Raw genomic sequence first — 25360 nt, 5'->3', positions numbered from 1 at the left:
GCGGGTTAGATGCATTGACCATGCTAAATTCTCCCTCAGTGTACCCAAACAGGCGCCGGAATGTGGCGACTGGGGGATTTTCACAGTAACTTCATTGCAGTGTTAATGTAAGCCGACTTGTGACGCAAATAAATAAACTTTAAACTGATAGTGGAGTTAAAAGTGCAGAATGCAAGAAGGATCAAGTTCGAGTTGATTGTTACTTGGTTACTAAGAGCCCTGGTTCTTGCATTGTTTGGGCTGCTGGCGCCTAGTGTCTGAGGAGATGTTTTCAAAGCTCATGTTATGTCTCCTACAGATAATTTCATGATAAATACAGCACTTGCAAGGTCTAAAGGGACTGGCTGTTGCTGGAGCTAGAATGGCGTGCGAGGGAATTCGACCCGCACCAGTGTTGCAGTGGAAACTTGGAATAAGTGATTAAGAGGGCTCGGAGTTGCTGACAATTGGAAAGGTGTTCCAGTTTCCAAGGACAGTGCGCAGCATGACGTGCCACAGTTTGGTCTCCTGTCTGTGTTGAATTCCTTGCCTGGGGTGGTGATGCAGGGGGGCAGGAATGTGCAAGGCCTGTGACTTTTATTCACTCGGGACGTGGGTGTTGTTGGCTGGGCCAGCGTTTATTGCCCATCCCTAATCGCCCCTTGAGAAGGTGGTGGGTGAGCAGGTGGTACAGTGGTTAGCACTGCCACCTCACAGCGCCAGGGATCCGGGTTCGATTCCCGGCTTGGGTCAGTGTCTGTGTGGAGTTTGCACGTTCTCCCCGTGTCTGCGTCGGTTTCCTCCGGGTGCTCCGGTTTCCTCCCCAGTCCAAAAGATGTGTAGGTTAGGTGGATTGGCCATGCTAAATTGCCCCTTAGTGCCTAAAGATGTGCAGGTTAGGGGGATTGGCCGGGTGACACAATGGTTAGCACTGCTGCCTCACAGGGCCAGGGACCCAGATTCGATTCCAGCCTCCAGACACTGTCTGTGCGGAGTTTGCATGTTCTCCCCAGGTCTGCGTGGGTTTCCTCCGGGTGCTCCAGTTTCCTTCCACACTCCAAATCTACGCAGGTTAGGCAGATTGGCCGTGCTAAATTGCCCCTTAGTGTCAGGGGAAATATGTGGGGTTACGGGGATAGGGCCTGGGTGGGGTTGTTGTCAACGCAGGCTCGATGAGTCGAATGGCCTCCTTCTGCACTGTCGGGATTCTGTGATTCTTAAATCACTGCAGTCTCTGCACTGTAGGTACACCCACAGTGCTGTTAGGGAGGGAGTTCCAGGATTGTTATTGGACATCAGTCAGTCCGTGTGGTGTAGGTACACCCACAGTGCTGTTAGAGAGGGAGTTCCAGGATTTTGACCCAGCGACAGTGAAGGAACAGCCGATATATTTCCAAGTCAGGATGGTGAGTGGTTTGGAGGGGAACTTGCAGGTGGTGGTGTTCCCCATGTATCTGCTGCCCTTGTCCTAGATGGGAGAGGTTGTGGGTTTGGAAGGTGCTGTCTAAGGATGAGTTGCTGCAGTGCATCTTGTAGATGGTACACACTGCTGCTACTGAGCGTCGGTGGTGGAGGGAGTGAGTGTTTGTGGATGGGGTGCCAATCAAGCGGGGCTGCTTTGTCCTGGATGGTGTCGAGCTTCTTGAGTGTTGTTGGAGCCGCACCCATCCAGGCAAGTGGGGAGTATTCCATCACACTCCTGACTTGTGCCTTGTAGATGTTGGACTGGCTTTGTGGAGTTGGTTGGGGGTTGGTTGTCCCCAGTCTCCCTCTAACCCTGCACCCTTCCGCCAGCCTGGCATTCCCATCAGTTTATTTATTAGTGTCACAAGTAGGTTCACATTAACACTGCAATGAAGTTAGTGTGAAAATTCCCTAGTCGCCACACTCCGGCGCCTGTTCGGGTTACACTGAAGAAGAATTTCGCATCTAACCAGCACTTCTTTCGGACTGTGGGAGGAAACCCACGCAGACACGGGGAGAACGTGCAGACTCCACACAGACAGTGACCCAAGCCGGGAATCGAACCCGGGTCCCTGGCGCTGTGAGGCAGCAGTGCTAACCACTGTGCCACCGTGCCGCCCCCGTCAGTCTCCCGCAATAACACTCCCACCTTAGAAATCTACCTCTCTGCTGAACCCTCTGGTCTGGTCACAGCTACAAGCTGGATTGCAGATTGCTTTAGCTCCTGTGTTGACGATACAAGTGTCACTTTATTACTGAGTGAGGAGCTGTTGTGTAATGCCGACGGGTTGGGTTTAATCTCTGGGAATAGGGTTTCAGGTTAGCTCAGGTTCCCTGGTTGGTTATTAATGAGTAAATTAAAATCCCATTGCGCTATTTATCCTCTACGCTCACTCAGCCCACTGATCAGAATACACAGGTTCACCACTTGACAAGTTGTGCAGTGATTACTGGAAATATGTGACTGAAAGGAAGGGGGGTGAATGTTTTGTTGGCAATTGCTCTTGTGAGCTATTTACAGTTGGGTTGGAATGACGATGTGCTGTTGTTAAATGTCCTTCATGCCAAGACAATAAGACAAACCACAATTCAGACCTTCTGGAAGGTTTATTGATTTGATTTATTATTGTCACATGGACAATGAAAAATATTGATTTTGCACGCTATGCAGACAAAGCATACTCTTCATAGAGTACATAGAGGAGAAGGAAAGGCGAGGGTGCAGAATGTAGTGTTAAAGTCATAGCTGGGGTGCAGGGTAAGGTCAGCTTAATATGAGGTAGGTTTATTCAAAAGTCTGACGGCAGCAGGGAAGAAGCTGTTGTTGAGTCGGTCGGTACGTGTCCTCAGACTTTTGTATCTTTTTCCCAATGGAAGAAGGTGGAAGAGAGAATGTCCAAGGTGCATGGGGTCCTTGATTATGCTGGCTGCTTTTCCCCGAGTCAATGGGAAGTCTAGACAGAGTCAATGGATGGAAGGCTGGTTTGCGTGATGGATTGGGCTACATTCACGACCCTTTGTAGTTTCTTGCGGTCGTGGGCAGAGCAGGAGCCATACCAAGCTGTGATACAACCAGAAAGAATGCTTTCTATGGTGCATCTGTAAAGATTGGTGAGAGTCGTAGCGGACATGTTGAATTTCCTTAGCCTTCTGAGAAAGTAGAGGCGTTGATGGGGCTTTCTTAACTATAGTGTCGGCATGAGGGGACCAGGGTAGGTTGTTGGTGATCTGGACACCTAAAAAACTGGAGCTCTCAATTGTCACTGGTGTTCAATGTTTGCTTTGCCCAGCACAAGTAAGGAAATCCACTTTGTGCTCTCCAGTGTGCAGGCTAGTGAGCTGGTGGCAGGAGAGCGGGTACAAATACCAGGGCAGAACAGCCAAGTGCAGATGCTGGAAGGAAGTGGGCTTGTTGGGTTGGATAGATTTCCCTTCCAAAGTTTCGTTCGTCGTAATGCTCACGGCATCCGAACAGGTTCTGAGCATATGAAGCAGGAGTAGGCCACTCAGACCCTCGAGTCTTGCCTGCCATTAATAACATCGTGGCTGATATGTTGGGGTTTGAATTCCACATTCCCATTCACCCCCAATGACCTCAGATTGCTGTCGGGCAAGTGAATCGTTCTTAAAAATTATTCACTGATTCCCGTTTAAAGTTTATTTATTAGTGTCACAAGTAGGCTTACATTAACACTACAATGAAGTTACTGTGAAAATCCCGTAGATGCCACACACAGGCTCCTTTTCGGGTACACAGAATTTAGCACGGCCAACGCACCTAACCAGGTACAATCATAGAATCCCTACAGTGCAGAAAGAAGCCATTCGGCCCATCGAGTCTGCACCGACCACAATCCCACCCAGGCCCTATTCCCGTAACCCCTCATATTTACCCTGCTAATCCCCTGACACTAAGGGTCAATTTAACATGGCCAATCAACCTAACCCGCACATCTTTGGACTGTGGGAGGAAACTGGAGCACCTGGAGGAAACCCACGCAGTCATGGGGAGAATGTGCAGACTCCGCACAGACAATGACCCAAGCCGGGAATAGAACCTGTGTTCTTGGCGCTGTGTGGCAGAAGTGCTAACCACTGTGCCACCGTGCTGCCCATCACCTCTTCCACCACCAGTCTGGGGCAGAGAGTTCCAAAGCTGCCCAACCCTCTGAGAGAAAGTATCTCTCCTCATCACTTGCCCTAAAAGGGCGAACCCTAATTTTAAAACTGTGCCCACTTGTTCTGCACTGTCCCACAATAGGGAACACCCTCTCCACGTCTACCGATGAGGATTGTAGATACTCCAAGTCACCCCCTTACTCTTCTAAACTCCAGGGGAAACAATCCCAGCCTGTCCAAACTTTCCTCATAGGACAACCCATTCATCTCAGGTATCTGGTCAACCTCCTCTGAACCGTCTCCAACTCAGGTTGGTGCAGTGAATTCTACTCTCAGCCTCCAGATTATAACATGAGAAATAGGAGCTGGACTAATCTGTTCGAGCGAGACTGGCCAGGCAAGTTTGTCTCCACAACAAATCCATATCTCTAACACACTTTCTTTTAAAGCTTTCTCCTACAATCCCTGCAGTGCAGAAGGAGGCCATTCGGCCCATCGAACCTGCACCAATCACAATCCCACCCAGGCCCTATCCCCATAACCCCACATATTTACCCCGCTTATTTTCGCTGTAGCTTCATTGCAGCCTACTTGTGACTAGTAAATAAATAAAGTGAATAAATGCAGTGTGGCTGTCCCGCCCCCCATGCGTGCAAGGAAATCCACCTCCAAAGATATTGAGTCAAATTGAAGGTGGCGAGGAGAAAGTTGTCTGAAACCCGTTGCCCCCCTGAAGACAGGAAACGTTGAGGGGGGAGCGGTGGTGAACAGTTTTGGTCCCCATATCTAAGGAAAGATGCACTGGCCTTGGACACAGTCCAGAGAAGGTTCATTCGGTCGTTCCCGGGTGTGGAGGGACTTCCTTATGAGGAGAGGTTGAGTAGGTTGGGGCCTATACTCAGTTGGAGTTTAGAAGATTGAGAGGCGAGTTTATTGAGACATATTGGATTTTCGGGGCTTGACAGCGTAGGCGCTGAGAGGTTGTTTCCCCTTGTGGGAGAGTCTAGAACCAGAGGCCGTCATCTCAGAGTAAGGGATTGTACTTAAAACAGAGATGAGGAGGAATTTCTTCTTTCGGAGGGTAGTGAATCTGTGGAATTCTGGGATGTTACGACTGTTATTCATGGCAATGAGAATGATAAAACCAACTTTGGACACTGCTCCTATTCCCCTATTTGGATATAGAGGGATATGGGCCAAATGTGGGCAATTGGGACGAGCTTAGGAGTTTAAAAAAAAGGGCGGCATGGACAAGTTGGGCCGAAGGGCCTGTTTCCATGCTGTAAACCTCTATGACTCTAATCCGTCTAATCTATGCATCCCTGGAGACTAAGCGGCAATTTAGCATGGCCAATCCACCTAACCTGCACATCATTGGACACTAAGGGGCAATTTAGCATGGCCAATCCACCTAACCTGCACATCTTTGGACACTAAGGGGCAATTTAGCATGGCCAATCCACCGAACCTACACATCTTTGGACACTAAGGGGCAATTTAGCATGGCCAATCCACCGAACCTACACATCTTTGGACACTAAGGGGCAATTTAGCATGGCAAATCCACCTAACCTACACATCTTTGGACACTAAGGGGCAATTTAGCATGGCCAATCCACCTAACCTGCACATCTTTGGACACTAAGGGGTAACTGATCATGGCCAATCCACCTAACCCGCATACCTAATATGTACACACACATGTATGAGGAACGTTTTTTTACACAGAGGGTGGTGGGCGCCTGGAACCCGCTGTCTGGGCAGGTAGTGGAAGCAGATACAATAGTTTCTTTTAAGGGGCATCTTGACAAATACATGAATAGGATGGGAATAGAGAGATATGGTCTCTTGGAGGGTAGGGGGATTTTAGTTCAGTCGGACAACATGGTCGGCGCAGGCTTGGAGGGCAGAAGGGCCTGTTCCTGTGCTGTAATTTTCTTTGTTCTTCGGATTCTAAGGGTCAATTTAACACTGCCAATCAATCTAACCCGCACATCTTTGGGCTGTGGGAGGAAACCGGAGCACCCGGAGGAAACCCACGCAGACACGGGGAGAACGTGCAGACTCCACACAGACAGTGACCCAAGCCGGGAATCGAACCCGGGTCCCTGGCGCTGTGAGGCAGCAATGTTAACCACTGTGCCACCGTGCCGTGACTCCTTAGACTTCCTCTTCCTTCATCCATACACTGTTAAAGAGTCCAACTTGAAACAGGGGAGCCTAATCTCGGGGAAATGCAGTTCACAGTGAACAGCGTGATAGAGCTGTTGAGACATTTCCCCAGCTCCTAACTGGATCACGTTCCGCTGGGCGCTGTGTTTACCTTCTCGCCCTGAGCCTCAGCTGCAGAAATCATTGGGGCCATAAATAGCTGCTTGAGCGAGCCGAGACTGGGCACAGATGTAGCAGTGCTACAGGGAATAGTGTCCACAGATGGCGACTGTTTGTCCCTGACAGCCTGCTCGATCTGACCCCTCTTCCAAACAGATAAACCGTTTGCAAGATGGGCAAAAATACATCTGAGAACCAGGATGAACCATAGAATCCCTACAGTGCAGAAGGAGGCCATTTGGCCCATCGAGTCTGCACCGACAACAATCCCCCCCAGGACCCACTCCCACAACCCCACACATTTACCCAGCTAGTCCCCCCCCTGACACTCGGGTCAATCCCAGCATGGCCAGTCCACCTAACCTGCACATCTTTCAGACTGTGGGAGGAAACCGGAGCACCCAGAGGAAACCCACGCAGACACGGGGGAGAATGTGCAGAGTCCACACAGACCGTGACCCCTGGTCAGAATCGAACCCGGGTCCCTGGCGCTGTGAGGCAGCAGTGCTAACCCACTGTGCCACCAGAAGGTTCAGAGAGGAGGTTTGATTTGATTTAATATTAGAATCATAGAATCCCTACAGTGCAGAAGGAGGCCATTCGGCCCATCGAGTCTGCACCGATCACAATCCCACCCAGGCCCTATCCGCATAACCCCATGCACTTGCCCTAGCTAGTCCCTTGACACTAAGGGGCAATTTAGCATGGCCAATCCCCCTAACCCGCACATCTTTGGACTGTGAGAGGAAACCGGAGCACCCGGAGGAAACCCAGGCAGACACGGGGAGAACGTGCAGACTCCCCACACACACTGACCCAAGCCGGGATCAAACCCGGGTCCCTGCCGATGTGAGGCAGCAGTGCTAACCACTGTGCCACCAGAAGGTTCAGAGAGGAGGTTTGATTTGATTTATTATTGTCACATGTATTGGTATAGAATGAAAAGTATTGTTTCTTGCGTACTGTACAAAGCATACCGTACATAGGGAAGGAACGGAGAGAGTGCAGAATGTAGTGTTACAGTCATAGTCAGGGTGCAGAGAAAGATCAGCTTAGTGCGAGGTAGGTCCATTCAAAAGTCTGACAGCAGCAGGGAAGAAGCTGTTCTTGAGTCGGTTGGTACGTGACCTCAGACTTTTGTATCTTTTTCCCGATGGAAGAAGGTGGAAGAGAGAATGTCCGGGGTGCGTGGGGTCATTAATTATGCTGGCTGCTTTGCCGAGTGATGGACTGGGCTACATTCGGTGAAACAGATCATTGGAGAAGCGAAGAGGGGTTATGAGAAAAGATTGGCAGCTAACATAAAGGGGAATCTCAAAGTCTTTGAGAGGCAGGTAAATAGTGAACAGGTGGCAAAAGGAGGAGTAAGGCCGATGAAGGATCTAAAAGGGGCATGGCTGAAGTATTGAATGGATATCGTGTATCTGTCTTTTCCAAGGAGGTAGATTCTACCCAGCTCATGGTGACAGGAGGAAACTCCGTTACTAGAAAGGTTAGAGTCATCGAATTTTACAGCACAGAATGAGGCCCTTCGGCCCATCGTGTCTGCGCCAGCCATCGAGCACCTATCCATTCTAATCCCATTTCCCAGGACTTGATCCGTAGCCTTGTGTGCTATGGCGTCTCAAGCGCTCATCTAAATGCTGCTTCAATGTTGCGAGGAAGGTTTGTAGTGGTGTTCCCCAGGGGACGGTATTGGGGACACGCTGGGCCGAATGGCCTCCTCCTGTGATGGGTAGCTTGTGTTTGTCAAGGTGAGAATGGGACATTATTGCTGTGCACTCCGAGGTCAGCGATACCAAAGTGGAGTTCCCTCGCCACTGTCCCATCCTGGATGTCCTGTAACATTGACAGTTATGGGTCAGTTGGCCTGCCTTGGCTTGGTTCCACTCTTGCTGTCAAGAGCATCTCCAGCTGTGGCTTTTCTTGCTGGCTGACCTCTTGTCACACCCCAAGATCTATCCTGAGGGCTCCTTGCCTCCACCTTGTATATACGCTGACCTTTGTTGGTATGATCCACAGATATGAGGTCAGCTTTCACCTCTCCGCCTCTTCCCTGAACCTTTCCTCTGACTGTCACGCTGCTGGCCAGCAGATTGAAAAGATAGAGCTATCTACCCTTTCTGCTGTTCCCCATAGAATCCCTACAGTGCAGAAGCAGGCCATTCAGCCCATCCAGTCAGCACCAATTCTCCAACAGAACTTCTTACCCAGACTCTATCCCTGTAACCCCACGTATTTACCCCACTAATTTCCCTAACCTGCACATCTTTGGACACTAAGGAGCATTTACCATGGCCAATCAATCTAACGTACACATCTTTTGGACACTAAGGGGCAATTTAGCATGGCCAATCAACCTACTTGGTGGATGATGAGCCTGGGGAAGGGTGAGTAGATAGTTTGAGTCATGTTGAGATCAAAAAGGAGGAGGTATTGGGGTTCTTGAGAAACATCAAGGTAGACAAGTCCCCAGGGCCTGATGGGCTATACCCCAGAATACTGAGAGGGGCAAGGGAGGAAATTGCTGGGGCCTTGAGAGAAATCTTTGTATCCTCACTGACTACGGGGGAGGTCAACACAGTAAGAAGTCTCTCAACTCCAGGTTAAAGTCCAACAGGTTTATTTGGTAGCACGAGCCACTAGCTTTCGGAGCGCTGCCCCTCCGTCAGGTGAGTGGGAATTCTGTTCACAAACAGGGCATATAAAGACACAAACTCAATTTACAAAATAATGGTTGGAATGCGAGTCTTTACAGGTAATACCTGTAAGCATGCCTTCTTGACTACCTTCTCCACCTGCATTGCCACTTTCAGTGACCTGTGTACCTGTACAACCAGATCCCTCTGCCTATCAATACTCATTAAGGGTTCTGCCATTTACTGTATATTTCCTATTTGTATCAGACCTTCCAAAGTGCATTACCTCACATTTGTCTGGATTAAATCGCGAGTCTTTACAGGTAATACCTGTAAAGACTCGCATTCCAACCATTATTGGGGAATAATCGGGAACGAATCCCACAGTCGGGAATTGAACCCGGGTCCCTGGCGCTGTGAGGCAGCAGTGCTAACCACTGTGTCACCGTTCTGCCGACCTCCTCCTGGGGAATTTCTCGAACTAAAACGGACTTGTTTGTTTGCATCCCATGCCCCCCGATCCCCACTCTCCTGCGCTCCTTCTGCCTCCCTCCCCCTCCACCATTTGAGGCTGCATCTTTAGTTGTCTGGACCTTGTGATCCGGAATTCTCTCTTAAGATCAGTGCTGGAGCTCCCCAGTTAGGACTTGTCTTCAAAACGACTGAACGAGCTCTTGACCGATCCTGCTGATATCTCCCACTTTGGCTCCCCCCTCCTTATTCCTGCTTATTTCTCTGCAAATCAGGTTGTTCAGAGCAGACTTCTTTTGATGAAACGACTTGACATCCCTGCTCAACAGGTTCCCGTCGATCTGGTTTTGGTTATATTTCCATAGTCAAATGAGACCTCTAATATAATACCTCATTTGGTGCTGCCTGAAGTATTCCGGTGTGCACATTTAATGAAATGAATTACAACAAACAGGGTAAATGATCGTAATAAATACCCAATACGGATACATTTTTAATGCACCCATCAACTTTGAAACAGCAAAGTCCGCAAAATAATGATCGAGAAGTTCAAAAACCTACAAATAAATGGGATGGCACAGTGGGTTAGCGCTGCCGCTTCACAGCGCCAGGGACCCGGGTTCGATTCCAGCCTCGGGTCACTGTCTGTGGAGAGTCTGCACGTTCTCCCCCGTGTCTGCGTGGGTTTCCTCCAGGAGCTCCGGTTTCCTCCCACAGTCCGAAAGACGTGCTGGTTAGGTGCTAAATTCTCCCTCAGTGTAACCCGAACAGGCGCCGGAGTGTGGCGACTGGGGGATTTTCACAGTAACTTCATTAGAAATCATAGAAATCCTACAGTACAGAAAGAGGCCACTCGGCCCATCGAGTCTGCACCGACCACAATCCCACCCAGACCCTACTCCCATATCCCTACATATTTACCCACTAATCCCTCTAACCTACGCATCTCAGGACACTAAGGGGCAATTTTAGCATGGCCAATCAACCTAACCCGCACATCTTTGGACCGTGGGAGGAAACCGGAGCACCCGGAGGAAACCCATGCAGACACGAGGAGAATGTGCAAACTCCACACAGACAGTGACCTGAGGCCGGAATTGAACCCAGTTCCCTGGCGCTGTGAAGCAGCAGTGCTAACCCACTGTGCTACCATGCCGCCCATTGCAGTGTTAATGTAAGCCGACTTGTGACTAATAAATAAACTTTATTTATTTTTGTAAAAAACCTAAAATTGGTATTGCTAACCCTGCAAAATTAAGGGAATACAAAGGTAACGACTTGAGTCCTGGCTTCACTTGTACTGGAGGTGGAAAATTACAGTTAGAGTCCTCAGAATGTGTAAAGTACTATCTAATGAACCTTTAACCCTCTTTCCACCCTCAAAGATTACAGAACCTCTCCATTTCCAAACATGTCATGTATCTGGATAAGCAACATTTTTTGTCAGAATGAAAGCCTAAGGAACAAGTCCGTATCAAATTCACGGCTCCGGCTGATAATCCAGTTTCATCCTATTTAGCAGCGCTGAGGCAACAAACAATTGCCGAATGTATAATTATGGGGCAGCACAGTGGTTAGCACGGCTGCCTCACAGGGACCCGGGTTCGATTCCAGCCTTGGGTCACTGTTTGTGTGGAGTCTGCACACACTCCCCGTGTCTGCGTGGGTTTCCTCCGGGTGCTAATCCAACCAACCCACACATCTTTAGGCACGAAGGGACGATTTAGCGTGGCCAATCCCCCTAACCTACACATCTTTGGACACTAAGGGACAATTTAGCATGGCCAATCCACCTAACCTGCACATCTTTGGACACTAAGGGGCAATTTAGCATGGCCAATGCACCTAACCCACACATCTTTGGACATTAAGGGGCAATTTAGCATGGCCAATCCACCTAACCCCCGCACATCTTTGGACATTAAGGGGCAATTTAGCATGGCCAATCCACCTAACCTGCACATCTTTGGACACTAAGGGGCAAGTTAGCATGGCCAATCCACCTAACCCGCACATCTTTGGACATTAAGGGGCAATTTAGCATAGCCAATCCACCTAACCCGCACATCTTTGGACATTAAGGGGCAATTTAGCATGGCCAATCCACCTAACCCGCACATCTTTGGACATTAAGGGGCAATTTAGCATGGCCAATCCACCTAACCTGCACATCTTTGGACACTAAGGGGCAATTTAGCATGGCCAATCCACCTAACCTGCACATCTTTGGACACTATGGGACAATTTAGCATGGCCAGTCCCCCTAACCTGGACATCTTTGGACACTAAGGGGCAATTTAGCACGGCCAATCCACCTAACGTACACATCTTTGGACATTATGGGGCAATTTAGCATGGCCAATCCACCTAACCTACACATCTTTGGAGTGTTGGAGGAAACCGGAGCATTGGAGGAAACCCGCACAGACCCGAGGCTGGGAATCGAACCTGGGTCCCTGGCGCTGTGAGGCAGCAGTGCTCACCACTGTGCCACCTCCTTGGTGACTTTTTGCTGCGGATGTTCCCCTGGGTTCAGCAGTTGCACAGCACTGCAAATCTTTAGTAAAACCGGCTTATTTTTTGGCAGCAGCAATGTGAACCAAAGACCAAGCCGGGGGTGTGTTGTCCGCGACACGCGTCTGTTCCTGTCAGATATAACTCCACATCTTGATCACATCTTGCTTAGCATCGGCACCAAGACCCACCCAAAGCGAGGATAACATTGATTCTGATTAAGTGTGTGTATTTTATGTAAATATACTTGGGATGCAGGGGGAGTTTTTGTAACACTGAATGGGGCCTTGGCGGTGAAACAGAAGGTTGGGGACCACCTGCTGTAAGGGACCAGGAACCGCTGGTGGCTTTATTGATGTTAAAAATGGCAGCGTTTACATTTAAACATCAACAGTTTAACCGTTCTTACACTTATTACACCGAAAATAGTTGAAGGTGCAACCACCAGTCCAGTGTTGGTGGCAATATAGTATGCAGCTTTACGGTGCACGGGGATCAGATCCAAGGATTTACCATCCTACACATCTTTGGACACTAAGGGATAATTTAGCATGGCCAATCCACCTAACCTACACATCTTTGGACAGGTGGATTGGCCATGCTAAATTGCCCCTTAGTGTCCAAAGATGTGCAGGTTAGGTGGATTGGCCATGCTAAATTGCCCCTTAGTGTCCAAAGATGTGCAGGTTAGGTGGATTGGCCATGTTAAATTGCCCCTTAGTGTCCAAAGATGTGCAGGTTAGGTGGATTGGCCATGCTAAATTGCCCCTTAGTGTCCAAAGATGTGTAGGTTAGGTGGATTGGCCATGCTAAATTGCCCCTTAGTGTCCAAAGATGTGCAGGTTAGGGGGATTGGCCATGGGAAATGTGTGGGGTTACTGGGAGAGGGAAGGGAAGACGGCCTGGGTCAGATATTCTTGTCAGAGTCGGTGCAGACTCGATGGGCCGAATAGCCGTCTCCTGCACTGTGGGGATTCTGTGGTGGTTTTGATGTGTCCGATCAGTGTTATCCATCCTGTGCTGAGTTGGTTGAGCAGTCACCCTGGCTTCAGCAATCACGTTACAGAATCCTGCAGCTTTCTGTAGATGTCACCTCGTTACCGAGTGGTGGCCGAAGGCTGCACGGTGCGGCTTCGGACTCAGGTTTCACTTTCCCCCTCAAAGCCTTGGCGCAGCCTCCACACCGTTCAGCAGGTAAAAGAGTGAAAAGGCAACCCGTAGCCAGATCTGTGCACAAAGGTGCAAAGGGAGGCTTGATGAGTACTGGTTGCTTCACTATTTTGACTTGATTTATTATTGTCACATGTACTGGGACACAGTGAAAAGTATTGTTTGATTTATTATTGTCACATGTATTGGGATACAGTGAAAAGAATTGTTTGATTTATTATTGTCATGTACTGGGATACAGTGAAAAGTATTGTTTGATTTATTATTGTCACATGTACGGGGATACAGTGAAAAGTATTGTTTTGATTTATTATTGTCACATGAACTGGGATACAGTGAAAAGTATTGTTTGATTTATTATTGTCACATGTATTGGGATACAGTGAAAAGTATTAGAACCATAGAAAATTACAGCTCAGAAACAGGCCTTTTGGCCCTTCTTGTCTGTGCCGAACCATTCTTTGCCTAGTCCCACTGACCTGCACTTGGACCATATCCCTCCACACCCCTCTCATCCATGAACCCCTCCAAGTTTTTCTTAAATGTTAAAAGTGACCCCGCATTTACCACTTTATCCGGCAGCCCATTCCACACTCCCACCACTCTCTGCATGAAGAAGCCCCCCCTAATATTCCCTTTAAACTTTTCTCCTTTCACCCTTAACCCATGCCCTCTGGTTTTTTTCTCCCCTAGCCTCAGCGGAAAAAGCCTGCTTGCATTCACTCTATCTATACCCATCAAAATCTTATACACCTCTATCAAATCTCCCCTCAATCTTCTACGCTCCAGGGAATAAAGTCCCAACCTATTCAATCTCTCTCTGTAACTCAGCTTCTCAAGTCCCGGCAACATCCTTGTCAACCTTCTCTGCACTCTTTCAACCTTATTTACATCCTTCCTGTAACTAGGTGACCAAAACTGTACACAATACTCCAAATTCGGCCTCACCAATGCCTTATATAACCTTACCATAACACTCCAACTTTTATACTCGATACTCCGATTTATAAAGGCCAATGTACCAAAGGCACTCTTTACAACCCTATCCACCTGTGACGTCACTTTTAGGGAATTCTGTACCTGTATTCCCAGATCCCTCTGTTCAACTGCACTCTTCAGAGTCCTACCATTTACCCTGTACGTTCTTCTTTGGTTTGTCCTTCCAATGTGCAATATCTCACACTTGTCTGCGTTAAATTCCATTTGCCATTTTTCAGCCCATTTTTCTAGTTGGTCCAAATCCCTCTGCAAGCTTTGAAAACCTTCCTCACTGTCCACTACACCTCCAATCTTTGTATCATCAGCAAACTTGCTGAACCAATTTACCACATTATCATCCAGATCATTGATATAGATGACAAACAACAATGGACCCAACACCGATCCCTGCGGCACACCACTAGTCACAGGCCTCCACTCAGAGAAGCAATCCTCCACAACCACTCTCTGGCTTCTTCCATTGAGCCAGTGTCTAATCCAATTTACTACCTCCCCATGTATACCTAGCGACTGAACCTTCCTAACTAACCTCCCATGAGGGACCTTGTCAAAGGCCTTGCTGAAATCCAGGTAGACAACATCCACCGCCTTCCCTTCATCCACTTTCCTGGTAACCTCCTCGAAAAACTCTAATAGATTGGTCAAACATGACCTACCACGCACAAAGCCATGTTGACTCTCCCTAATAAGTCCCTGTCTATCCAAATATTTGTAGATCCTATCCCTTATCACACCTTCCAATAATTTGCCCACCACCGACGTCAAACTTACTGGCCTATAATTTCCCGGATTTCTTTTGGAACCTTTTTTAAACAACGGTACAACATGAGCCACCCTCCAATCATCCGGCACCTCCCCCGTGAATACTGACATTTTAAATATGTCTGCCAGGGCCCCTGCACGTTCAACACTAGCTTCCCTCAAGGTCCGTGGGAATACCCTGTCCGGTCCTGGGGATTTATCCACTCTGATTTGCCTCAAGACAGCGAGCACCTCCTCCCCTTTAATCTGTAAAGGTTTCATGACCTCCCGACCTGTTTGCCCTATTTCCGTAGACTCCAGGCCCATTTCCTCAGTAAATACGGATGCAGAAAAACCATTTAGTATTGTTTGATTTATTATTGTCATGTATTAGGATACAGTGAAAAGTATTGTTTGATTTATTATTGTCACATATTGGGATACAGTGAAAAGTATTGTTTGATTTATTATTGTCACATGTATTGGGATACAGTGAAAAGTATTGTTTGATTTATTATTGTCACGTGTACTGGGACACAGTGAAAAGTATTGTTTGATTTATTATTGTCACATGTATTGGGATACAGTGAAAAGTATTGTTTGATTTATTATTGTCACATGTACTGGGATACAGTGAAAAGTATTGTTTGATTTATTATTGTCACATGTACTGGGATACAGTGAAAAGTATTGTTTGATTTATTATTGTCACGTGTACTGGGATACAGTGAAAAGTATTCATAGAATCATAGAAACCCTACAGTGCAGAAGGAGGCCATTCGGCCCATCGAGTCTGCACCGACCACAATCCCACCCAGGCCCTACCCCCACATATTTACCCGCTAATCCCTCTAACCTACGCATTTTAGGGGCAATTTTTTTTTTTAACCTGGCCAATCAACCTAACCCGCACATCTTTGGACTGTGGGAGGAAACCGGAGCACCCGGAGGAAACCCACGCAGACACGAGGAGAATGTGCAAACTCCACACAGACAGTGACCCGAGCCGGGAATCGAACCCGGGACCCTGGAGCTGTGAAGCAGCAGTGCTAACCACTGTGCTACCGTGCCGCCCCACGGCGGGATACTGTGATACAGTGAAAAGTATTGTTTCTTGTGTGCTATACAGATAAGGCATACCGTTCATTGAGTACAGAGGGGAGAAGGAAAGAGAAGGTGCAGAATATGGGGGCTTGACGATGGGACATGTAGTTGTTGAGACCGGGCCTCCATTCCAGCCGGACGGAGCTTAGCATCATAATGTTGGCTGTTTTAAGGTGTTTGCAACTGTGTTTTGTTTTCACCGTATCTTTACCCCTGTTTTGTTTCCGCAGTCATGGGATGTATTTTTTCGGAACGCCAATGCAGGAGCAGCGCCAGGTACGGCCTACCAAAGTCCTCCGCCCCTGGGTGCGAGCCTGGCCGCGCTCTCTAACGCCCAGGCCGCGATGGTTGCCCAGCCAAATGTGGACAAGTTAGTGGAAGATCATTTGGCAGTACAGTCACTCATCCGAGCTTACCAGGTAACCAGCTGGCCGGGAATGAAAGGGAGGGCCTGTTTGACCGTCGTGCTCCCGTTTGACTGAACCTCCCTGTACATTTAAGGGCGTCACTCTGCTTGTCTGTCAGGATGCACACACACAGACGGCCTGTCCACCGCAGAGCCTCTACCTAATGGCCACGTGTGTGTGGAAGTAGAAGCTCGTGCGAATGCGTGAAGCGTGCGTGCCCATACAATGGGCGTCGCTGGCCGGCCAGCATTTATTGCCCATCCCTAGTTTCCCTAGGGGCTGGGGTGAGGGGTTGGCAGGACGAGAGGGCGGTGGGCATGAGGTGTCAGGCACATGCAAAAGGGGGCAGGGGGCGAGGGTGCGCGCTTGCCAGGTGGGAGGGGGGCGGTCATGGGCCGGGAGGGGGCGGGTGTACGCGAGGGGTGGGTGAGCGTGAGGGGGGGCAGGGACTGGGCGTGTGTTGGGGGCTTGACGCGTGCGAGGGGGTTGGGGCAGGCACGAGGTGGGGGCACGCGTGCACCAGGGAGCGGGCGTGGGCCAGGGTGGGTACATGCGAGGGGTGGGTGCGTGTCAGGAAGTGGGACTTGTCAGGGAGGGCGGGTGGGCCTTGGGTCCGCATCTGGGGATGGGGTTGGGCACGGGTTGGGGGGTGGGCACGTGCCACGGAGTGGGGGCAGGTGGGTGCACGAGTGGGCAGGCGGGTGCGCAGGCAGGAGCGAGGGTGCTGATTGTCTTATGTTCCGTCTCCTGAGTGCTGATTGTTTTCTTCCCATCAGGTTCGGATTAGCAGGGTTGAGTTTGTGAACATTGTCCATTGGCAGTGCTTACCTGGTTTGAGAAACAGGACGGTCAGTTGATTCGACCTCGAGTCTCATTGACTGATCCCATTCTGCTTGGTCCGCACCGCGCTAACCTCTCCGTGAGCGCAGTGTGTACCCACCCCCTGGCAGAGAGAGGGTAGCAGTCACAAGTGAATGTATGCTTCGTGCCAGCCTTGTTGACTGTGTCCACACCAGTGTTTCCAGTTCACACATTCTGTTCACCACCTCTTGTTCCCGAGCGGAGCAGTTGGAGAGTCTTTGACTCGACCAGTTGGCCATTTACTAACACAGAGCAGAGCTCCGCACTGATAACCCAGAGGGTAAGGCCACAGCTCCGACACAGTCTGTGGCCCACGCCAGCTTATGGCTTACTGCTCCCCTAGAGTCCCTACAGTGCAGAAAGAGGCCAATCGGCCCATCAAGTCCGCACCGACCGCAATCCCACCCAGGCCCTATTCCCGTAACCCCACATATTTACCCTGCTAATCCCCCTGGCACTAGGGTTAATTTAGCACGGCCAGTCCACCTAACCCGCACATCTTTGGGCTTCCTGACGGGTCACTGAGTGGTTTAGGGCTGTGTAGTGCATGGGAATGTTGAAAGGTACTCGCACGAGCACTTTGTGTGAGGGTCATAAGACGTAGGAGCAGAAGGTGGCCATTCGGCCCACCTCGAGTCTGCTCCGCCATTCAGTGACTGATCTCCGGTGATAATCCTCAACTCCACTCTCCCGCCTTATCCCTTCGAGATTCCCTTATGATTAAAAATCTCCCCACCTCGAGACCAACCTTGTGAACCTCTGGACTGCCTCCAATGCCGGGATATCTGTCAGTCGATAAGGGGGCCAACACTGTTCACAGTATTCCATGTCCCGTTAGCCACAACGTTTGAGGAGCCATAGAATCCCCACCATGCAGAAGGAGGCCATTCGGCCTATCAAATCAGCACCGACTCTCCAAAACAGCATCCCAGCCAGGTCCTGTCCCTGTGAACCTACATTTTTACCCTGCTAATCCCCCTAACCTGCACATCTTTAGACACTAAGGGGCAATTTAGCATGGCCAATCCTCCTAACCTGCACATCTTTAGACACTAAGGGGCAATTTAGCATGGCCAATACACCCAACCTGCACATCTTTGGACACTAAGGGGCAATTTAGCATGGCCAATACACCCAACCTGCACATCTTTGGATACTAAGGGGCAATTTAGCATGGCCAATCCACCTAACCTGCACATCTTTAGACACTAAGGGGCAATTTAGCATGGCCAATCCTCCGAACCTACACATCTTTGGACACTAAGGGGCAATTTAGCATGGCCAATCCCCCTAACCTACACATCTTTGGACACTAAGGGGCAATTTAGCATGGCCAATCCTCCCAACCTGCACATCTTTGGATACTAAGGGGCAATTTAGCATGGCCAATCCACCTAACCTGCACATCTTTAGACACTAAGGGGCAATTTAGCATGGCCAATCCTCCTAACCTACACATCTTTGGACACTAAGGGGCAATTTAGCATGGCCAATCCACCTAACCTGCACATCTTTGGACACTAAGGGACAATTTAGCATGGCCAATCCTCCTAACCTGCACATCTTTGGACACTAAGGGACAATTTAGCATGGCCAATCCTCCTAACCTACACATCTTTGGACACTAAGGGGCAATTTAGCATGGCCAATCCCCCTAACCTACACATCTTTGGACACTAAGGGGCAATTTAGCATGGCCAATCCTCCCAACCTGCACATCTTTGGATACTAAGGGGCAATTTAGCATGGCCAATCCACCTAACCTGCACATCTTTAGACACTAAGGGGCAATTTAGCATGGCCAATCCTCCTAACCTACACATCTTTGGACACTAAGGGGCAATTTAGCATGGCCAATCCACCTAACCTGCACATCTTTGGACACTAAGGGACAATTTAGCATGGCCAATCCTCCTAACCTGCACATCTTTGGACACTAAGGGACAATTTAGCATGGCCAATCCTCCTAACCTGCACATCTTTGGACACTAAGGGGCAATTTAGCATGGCCAATCCCCCTAACCTACACATCTTTGGACACTAAGGGGCAATTTAGCATGGCCAATCCTCCTAACCTACACATCTTTGGACACTAAGGGGCAATTTATCATGGCCAATCCACCTAACCCGCACATCTTTGGACTATGGGAGGAAACCAGAGCACCCAGAGGAAACCCACACAGACACGGGGAGAACGTGCAGACTCCACACAGACAGTGACCCAAGCCGGGAATCGAACCCGGTACCCTGGCGCCGTGAGGCCGCAGTGCCAACCACCATGCCACCACGCTGCAATCTAACCTGGTTCGGCGCCCGCGGCAGAGAATCGGGAGAGCGAGTTGGGCCAGTCTCCGCTGCCTGGAGTGAGAGCCTGACCTATGCTCCCTGAAAATCGTTTGCCCCCCGTTGTGCCAATCAGCCGCCCGTTGGGGTCCGCCCCTGTCCCCGGAATAGCCCGCTCTGTTTGCGGTCGGATTTCTGAGCGCTTTTGCGTGTGGAAGGGATGGCACGGCGGCGAGTGGCGTAATGTGCGGATGGCGCGTGCGGCCGGAATGCCTCTGTGCCATCCCTGCTCAACTAAAGCCTTTGAATTTTCTTGTTCCCCGTTCACAGGTCAGGGGTCATGACATCTCAAAGCTTGACCCACTGGGCATTAATTTGGTAGATTGCGATGAGTCACGTTGTGCTTTCCCGGTCGGTCTGTCCAGCCTCGGTGAGATGAGTTTTTGAACGTCACGTTTTAAGAAAATGTAAAAAAAAAACTGTTCTTTTTTCCCTCCCTCTCCTTTCTTCTCTTCCAACACCACACCCTCTCTCTCTCTCTTTTCCGTTCTTTTGCCCCCTCTCTCTCTCTCTCTTTCTCCAGATACGAGGGCATCACGTTGCACAGCTGGACCCTCTAGGAATTCTGGATGCAGACCTGGAATCGTCCGTGCCAGCTAACCTAGTTAGCTCCTCAAACGGACTTGGTGAGGGTTTTGGCATGGAGTGGCTCTCTTCTCTCTGGTCTTGTCTGGCGCTCTTCTGTCTAGTTTCTGCAGCCCCCCCCCCCCCCCCCCCCCCCCCACCCCCCCTGGGCTTTTAGTGGGTGTACCTTGAAGGATATGCATGTACACCCCTCACTTCCCTCACCTGTTCCGTCTGCTGGCTCTCTTGTCTCTGCACCCCGCACATGGATGGCATCCTGGACAGCGCTGGCGTGCTTGTGCTTGGGTGGGGTGTGTCTAAACCCGAAAGCCTAATCGATACCTCTCCCCTCCCCCTTAGCTCCTTCCCTTTTTTTAAAGTTAAAGTTTATTTATTAGTCACACTGTGGTGAAGTTACTGTGAAAACCCCCTAAAACCGCCACACTCCGGCGCCTGTTCGGGTGACACTGAGGGAGAATTTAGCACCCTAACCAGCACGTCTTTCGGACTGTGGGAGGAAACCGGAGCACCTGGGGGCCTGGAATGCGCTGCCAAGTAGGATGGTGGAGGCAGACACGCTGGCATCGTTTAAGACTTACCTGGATAGTCTGGGAATGGAGGGATACAAACGAATGGTCTAGTTGGACCAATGAGCGGCACAGGCTTGGAGGGCCGAAGGGCCTGTTTCCTGTGCTGTACTGTTCTTTGTTCTTTTGTTCACCCGGAGGAAACCCACGCAGACACAGGGGAGAACGTGCAGACTCCGCACAGGCAGTGACCCAAGGCTGGGAATCGAACCCGGGTCCCTGGCGCTGTGAGGCAGCAGTGCTAACCCGCTGTGCCACCGTGCTGCCCCTCTCCCACCCCTTGCAAAATTCAAAATGTCCCTCTACCTCCTCCGCCAGTGTGGACTGAAATCCCGGCCCCTCAGCAAGGTGATGCTTCTGAGGCCTAAGATCACTCGCTGTCACTGCAGAGTTCCCACGGAGGGTTAGGATTAGGCTGAGAGACACCCGTTACCTCCTTTCGTCCTGGCTTTTAAGTATTCCTAATTGCTTTTACATGTGAATGAAAAGTGCAATTTTTGTCCCTCCTCGCCTTTGAGGTATTTTTTGAGATTTTTTAAATTTTAAGCTGTTTTTTTATGCTCCTGTTTGGCGCTAGGCGCCATTCACTCTGAAGCTAGTGGACCCCCTTTGGTGTCTGGTGAATGTGGGTCGCATCCGATTCTGCCCCCCCCCCCCTCCCCCAGCAGAGGTAATGGAGTTTAAGTTTGTTTATTAGTGTCACAAGTAGGCACCTAACATTAACACTGCAATGAAGTTACTGTGAAAATCCCCTAGTTGCCACACTCCTGTTCGGTTACACTGAGAGAATTCAGCGTCTAACCCGCACGTCTTTCGGACTGTGGGAGGAAACCGGAGCACCCGGAGGAAACCCACGCAGACACGGGGGGGAGAACGTGCAAACTCCACACAGACAGTGACCCCAAGCCGGGAATTGAACCCGGGTTCCTGGCGCTGTGAGGCAGCAGTGCTAACCCACTGTGCCACCGTGCCGCCCTACTGTGGAATCTGCATGTTCTCCCCGTGGGTTTCCTCCGGGTGCTCCGGTTTCCTCCCACAGTCTCATAGACGTACTGGTTAGATGCTAAATTCTCCCTCGGTGTAACCCGAACAGGAGTGTGGCGACTGGGGGATTTTCACAGTAACTTCATTGCAGTGTTAATGCAAGCCGACTTGTGACGAATAAATAAACTTTTAAAGACAGTGACCCAAGCTGGGAATTGAACCCGGGTCCCTGGTGCTGTGAGGCAGCAGTGCCAACCCACTGTGCCGCCGTGCTGCCCCGGAGGAGAATCGCCTTGCTTCTCTCCTGCTTGGCGACGGCTCCGCATTCGAGCCTAACAACTTCTTGTATCTAACGACGGGTGAGGAACATTAACTTGTAACCCGGAGCCCTGACGCCCTTTATCGGGGCGTGATTTTGATTTGTTTTGCTCAGTGCGTGGGCAGCCAGTGCCTTGTCCCAGGTGAGCACGGTAGTGATGCCAGCTGGTGCCACTTTGTCCAAGAAGGGACCTCAAAAGCGACATACAGCAGTAGTTTGCACAACTTTCCGCAAAGCATGTTCTTCCTAGTCGCGGTAACCTTGGGATGATTTGACTATATAAAGCATGCCTTGCATCCACTCACTAATCTGTGTGTTAGCCATTAACCCTAGAAGCTTGATTTTGTTCCCTCTTCCCGTCTCACTTGCCTGCTGTGCATGCCGCGTAAACACGTCCCTCGATTGCTTTCTTTTGTTTTAACATGCAGTGCGCGGTACAACCTATCGTGAAAACAGAAGAAAAGGTTTGGTTTTATTGGTGTATAAATTGTCCGCTCCTTCTGATTTTCTTCTCTGTGACCTGGACTGCTCACAGAAAGAGGGGTGAACGTACGGGGCTTGGAAGCCTTGCCCGACGGGCACCGCCCGGTTACTGGCCGCGCGGCGAGAGTTGGCGAGGAGGGCAGGCTGCGTCCCGCTGTGAAGTGCTGCGTCGCTTGGCCCTCCGCGCTCCAGCGCGCAGGGGCTGCCCTCTGCAGCGTTGGCAATCGTGCCGCAAATCGCCATCGTCGAGCGCTGGGATGTATGACGGGGAGGGGAGCAGTATTCCGTGACGGAGCGCCACCGGACAGCACGGGGGCAGTGTCCTGCGACTGAGCTCCACCAGACCCACGCGGAGAGAGTCTGTTGGGTCTCATTCGCCTTTCCGACGCTGAGTTTTCAACAGGGCAACGGGGGTAAACCGAGTTGACTGCAAAGACCAGCCTGAATCAACGGGTTAAAGAGCTGGGTGAGGGCGGTGGGGGGTGGCACAGCCATCGCTTGTTCCACGGGACACGAGGTTGGTGGGACGCCTGCACTTGTATTTAAACAAATACTGTGCAGGTTGGGAACGGTGATGCAGGCCCCTGCTGGAATTTTGCTCCGCCAGTCGCGTGTGTCCTGCCGAGATATTTGAATCCCAGATTCGAAATGGAATTGGGGATTGCGCGCGAGGTGGTCCTTCAGCATCTATTTGGCAGCACTCTGACAAAGCGACGCAGTTCCTCCTCTACGTTTCCTTATCTATTTTTCCAATATCGCTCTGTTTCCACGCCGTCCCTTTGGGCTAAGACATCGCAGACCGCCGCAACTCGCTGCATTTTTAAAAGGAGCAAGTTTCCCCAGTTCTTTTGCCACTCTTGGGTTGCTGATGGCTCTGTCACTGGAAACCGATTGTCCTTATTTACTCCTTATTCATCGTTTTGAGTATCTCCTTCACATCTACCCTCTGCAGCCTTGATATCCTGTGTGACCCCCGAACCACGCACTCTCTCCAACCCCAAATTCACCCGCCTCCGCCTCCGTCACGCACTCTGCCCCGGGGAAGTCTGCCACTGAAACTCCCAGCCATCCCTTTGTCGTTTCTCCACGGGATTATTCCAATGCTCTCCCGGGCAGCCTTCGGTTTTCCACCCTCTGTACCCACGAGTTCATTCACAACTCCTTGGGCTGCTCCTATCCTCACTCGTACCAAGTCCTGTTCGCCTGAGCTACACTGGCTCCCGGTCCAGGCAATGCCTTCATTTTAACATTCCTGTCCATCTTCTCGTGGCTTCACAGAGTCACCACCACCCACTCGGCCGATTTCTGCAACTTCCGACAACCTTTCAAAGCCTCAGGGCTGCTCCAGTTCTGGCCTCTTGCTCATCCCTAATTGTAATCACTCCGCCACAGGCTTCAGCCCTGGAAAACCGCCGCTACATCTCCGCATTATTCTCACTCGCATCGTACTCTCGCTCACGCGCACTCCCTCTCTCTCCACATGTACTTGCTCTCTCTCCACACATACTCCCTCTCTCGCACGCTCTCACTCTCTGCACATGTACTTGCTCTCTCTCTCGAGCCGCTCTCTCTCCACACATACACTCTCGCTCTCTCTCGCACGCGCTCTCTCTCTTACTCATGCTGTCTCCCCCTCTCTCGCTCCCTCTCTCTCCACACGTACTCGCTCTCCCATGCGCGCGCGCTCTCCACACGTGCTCACTGTCTCTCGCGTGCGCTCTCCCCATATACTCTCTCTCTCGCACGCACGTGCGCTCTCTCTCTCCACACATACACTCCCGCGTGTTCTCTTACTCATGCTCTCAGTCTCCACATGAGCTCTCTCTCTCTTATGTGCACTCTCTCTTACTCGTGCTCTCTCTCCACACGTACTCACTGTCGTGCGTGTGTGCCCTCTTTCTGTCCACAGGTACTCACCCTCTCACTCACTCCTTAAAACACACTAAAATCCCACTTGATAAATGTCCTAATACCTCCCACTCTCTCACACTCCCTCTTGCTCTCTCTCTGGTGCGCTCTCTCGCTCTCTCTCACTCTCCCTCTTGCTCTCTCTCTCACACTCATTCTTGCTCTCTCTCTGGTGCGCTCTCTCGCTCTCTCTCACTCTCCCTCTTGCTCTCTCTCTCTGGCGCGCTCTCTCGCTCTCTCTCACTCTCCCTCTTGCTCTCTCTCTGGCGCGCTCTCTCGCTCTCTCTCACTCTCCCTCTTGCTCTCTCTCTGGTGCGTTCTCTCGCTCTCTCTCACACTCCCTCTTGCTCTCTCTCTCACACTCATTCTTGCTCTCTCTCTGGTGCGTTCTCTCGCTCTCTCTCACTCTCCCTCTTGCTCTCTCTCTGGCGCGCTCTCTCTCTCACTCTCCCTCTTGCTCTCTCTCTGGCGCGCTCTCTCGCTCTCTCTCACTCTCCCTCTTGCTCTCTCTCTGGCGCGCTCTCTCTCTCACTCTCCCTCTTGCTCTCTCTCTGGCGCGCTCTCTCGCTCTCTCTCACTCTCCCTCTTGCTCTCTCTCTGGTGCGTTCTCTCGCTCTCTCTCACACTCCCTCTTGCTCTCTCTCTCACACTCATTCTTGCTCTCTCTCTGGTGCGCTCTCTCGCTCTCTCTCACTCTCCCTCTTGCTCTCTCTCTCTGGCGCGCTCTCTCGCTCTCTCTCACTCTCCCTCTTGCTCTCTCTCTGGCGCGCTCTCTCGCTCTCTCTCACTCTCCCTCTTGCTCTCTCTCTGGTGCGTTCTCTCGCTCTCTCTCACACTCCCTCTTGCTCTCTCTCTCACACTCATTCTTGCTCT

At 50.6% G+C, this 25360-nt stretch overlaps 1 protein-coding gene across 2 annotated transcripts in view; it reads left to right on the top strand.

Moving 5' to 3' along the window:
* Positions 1-25360, top strand: part of LOC144510034 (2-oxoglutarate dehydrogenase complex component E1) — a 122580-nt gene that overhangs the window by 29755 nt on the left and 67465 nt on the right. The window contains exons 3-4 of one of the 2 annotated variants that reach the window (XM_078239238.1): positions 16262-16450; positions 20166-20268. In XM_078239238.1, coding sequence (XP_078095364.1) covers positions 16262-16450; positions 20166-20268 — 292 coding nt within the window. Of the gene's footprint in view, positions 1-16261; positions 16451-19912; positions 20013-20165; positions 20269-25360 lie in introns of both variants that reach the window. The other variant, XM_078239239.1, reaches the window with a different exon arrangement.

This window comes from Mustelus asterias, chromosome 22, assembly GCF_964213995.1.
Source record: "Mustelus asterias chromosome 22, sMusAst1.hap1.1, whole genome shotgun sequence".
NCBI lineage: Eukaryota > Metazoa > Chordata > Chondrichthyes > Carcharhiniformes > Triakidae > Mustelus > Mustelus asterias.
This window is presented reverse-complemented; position numbering and strand designations above follow the sequence as displayed.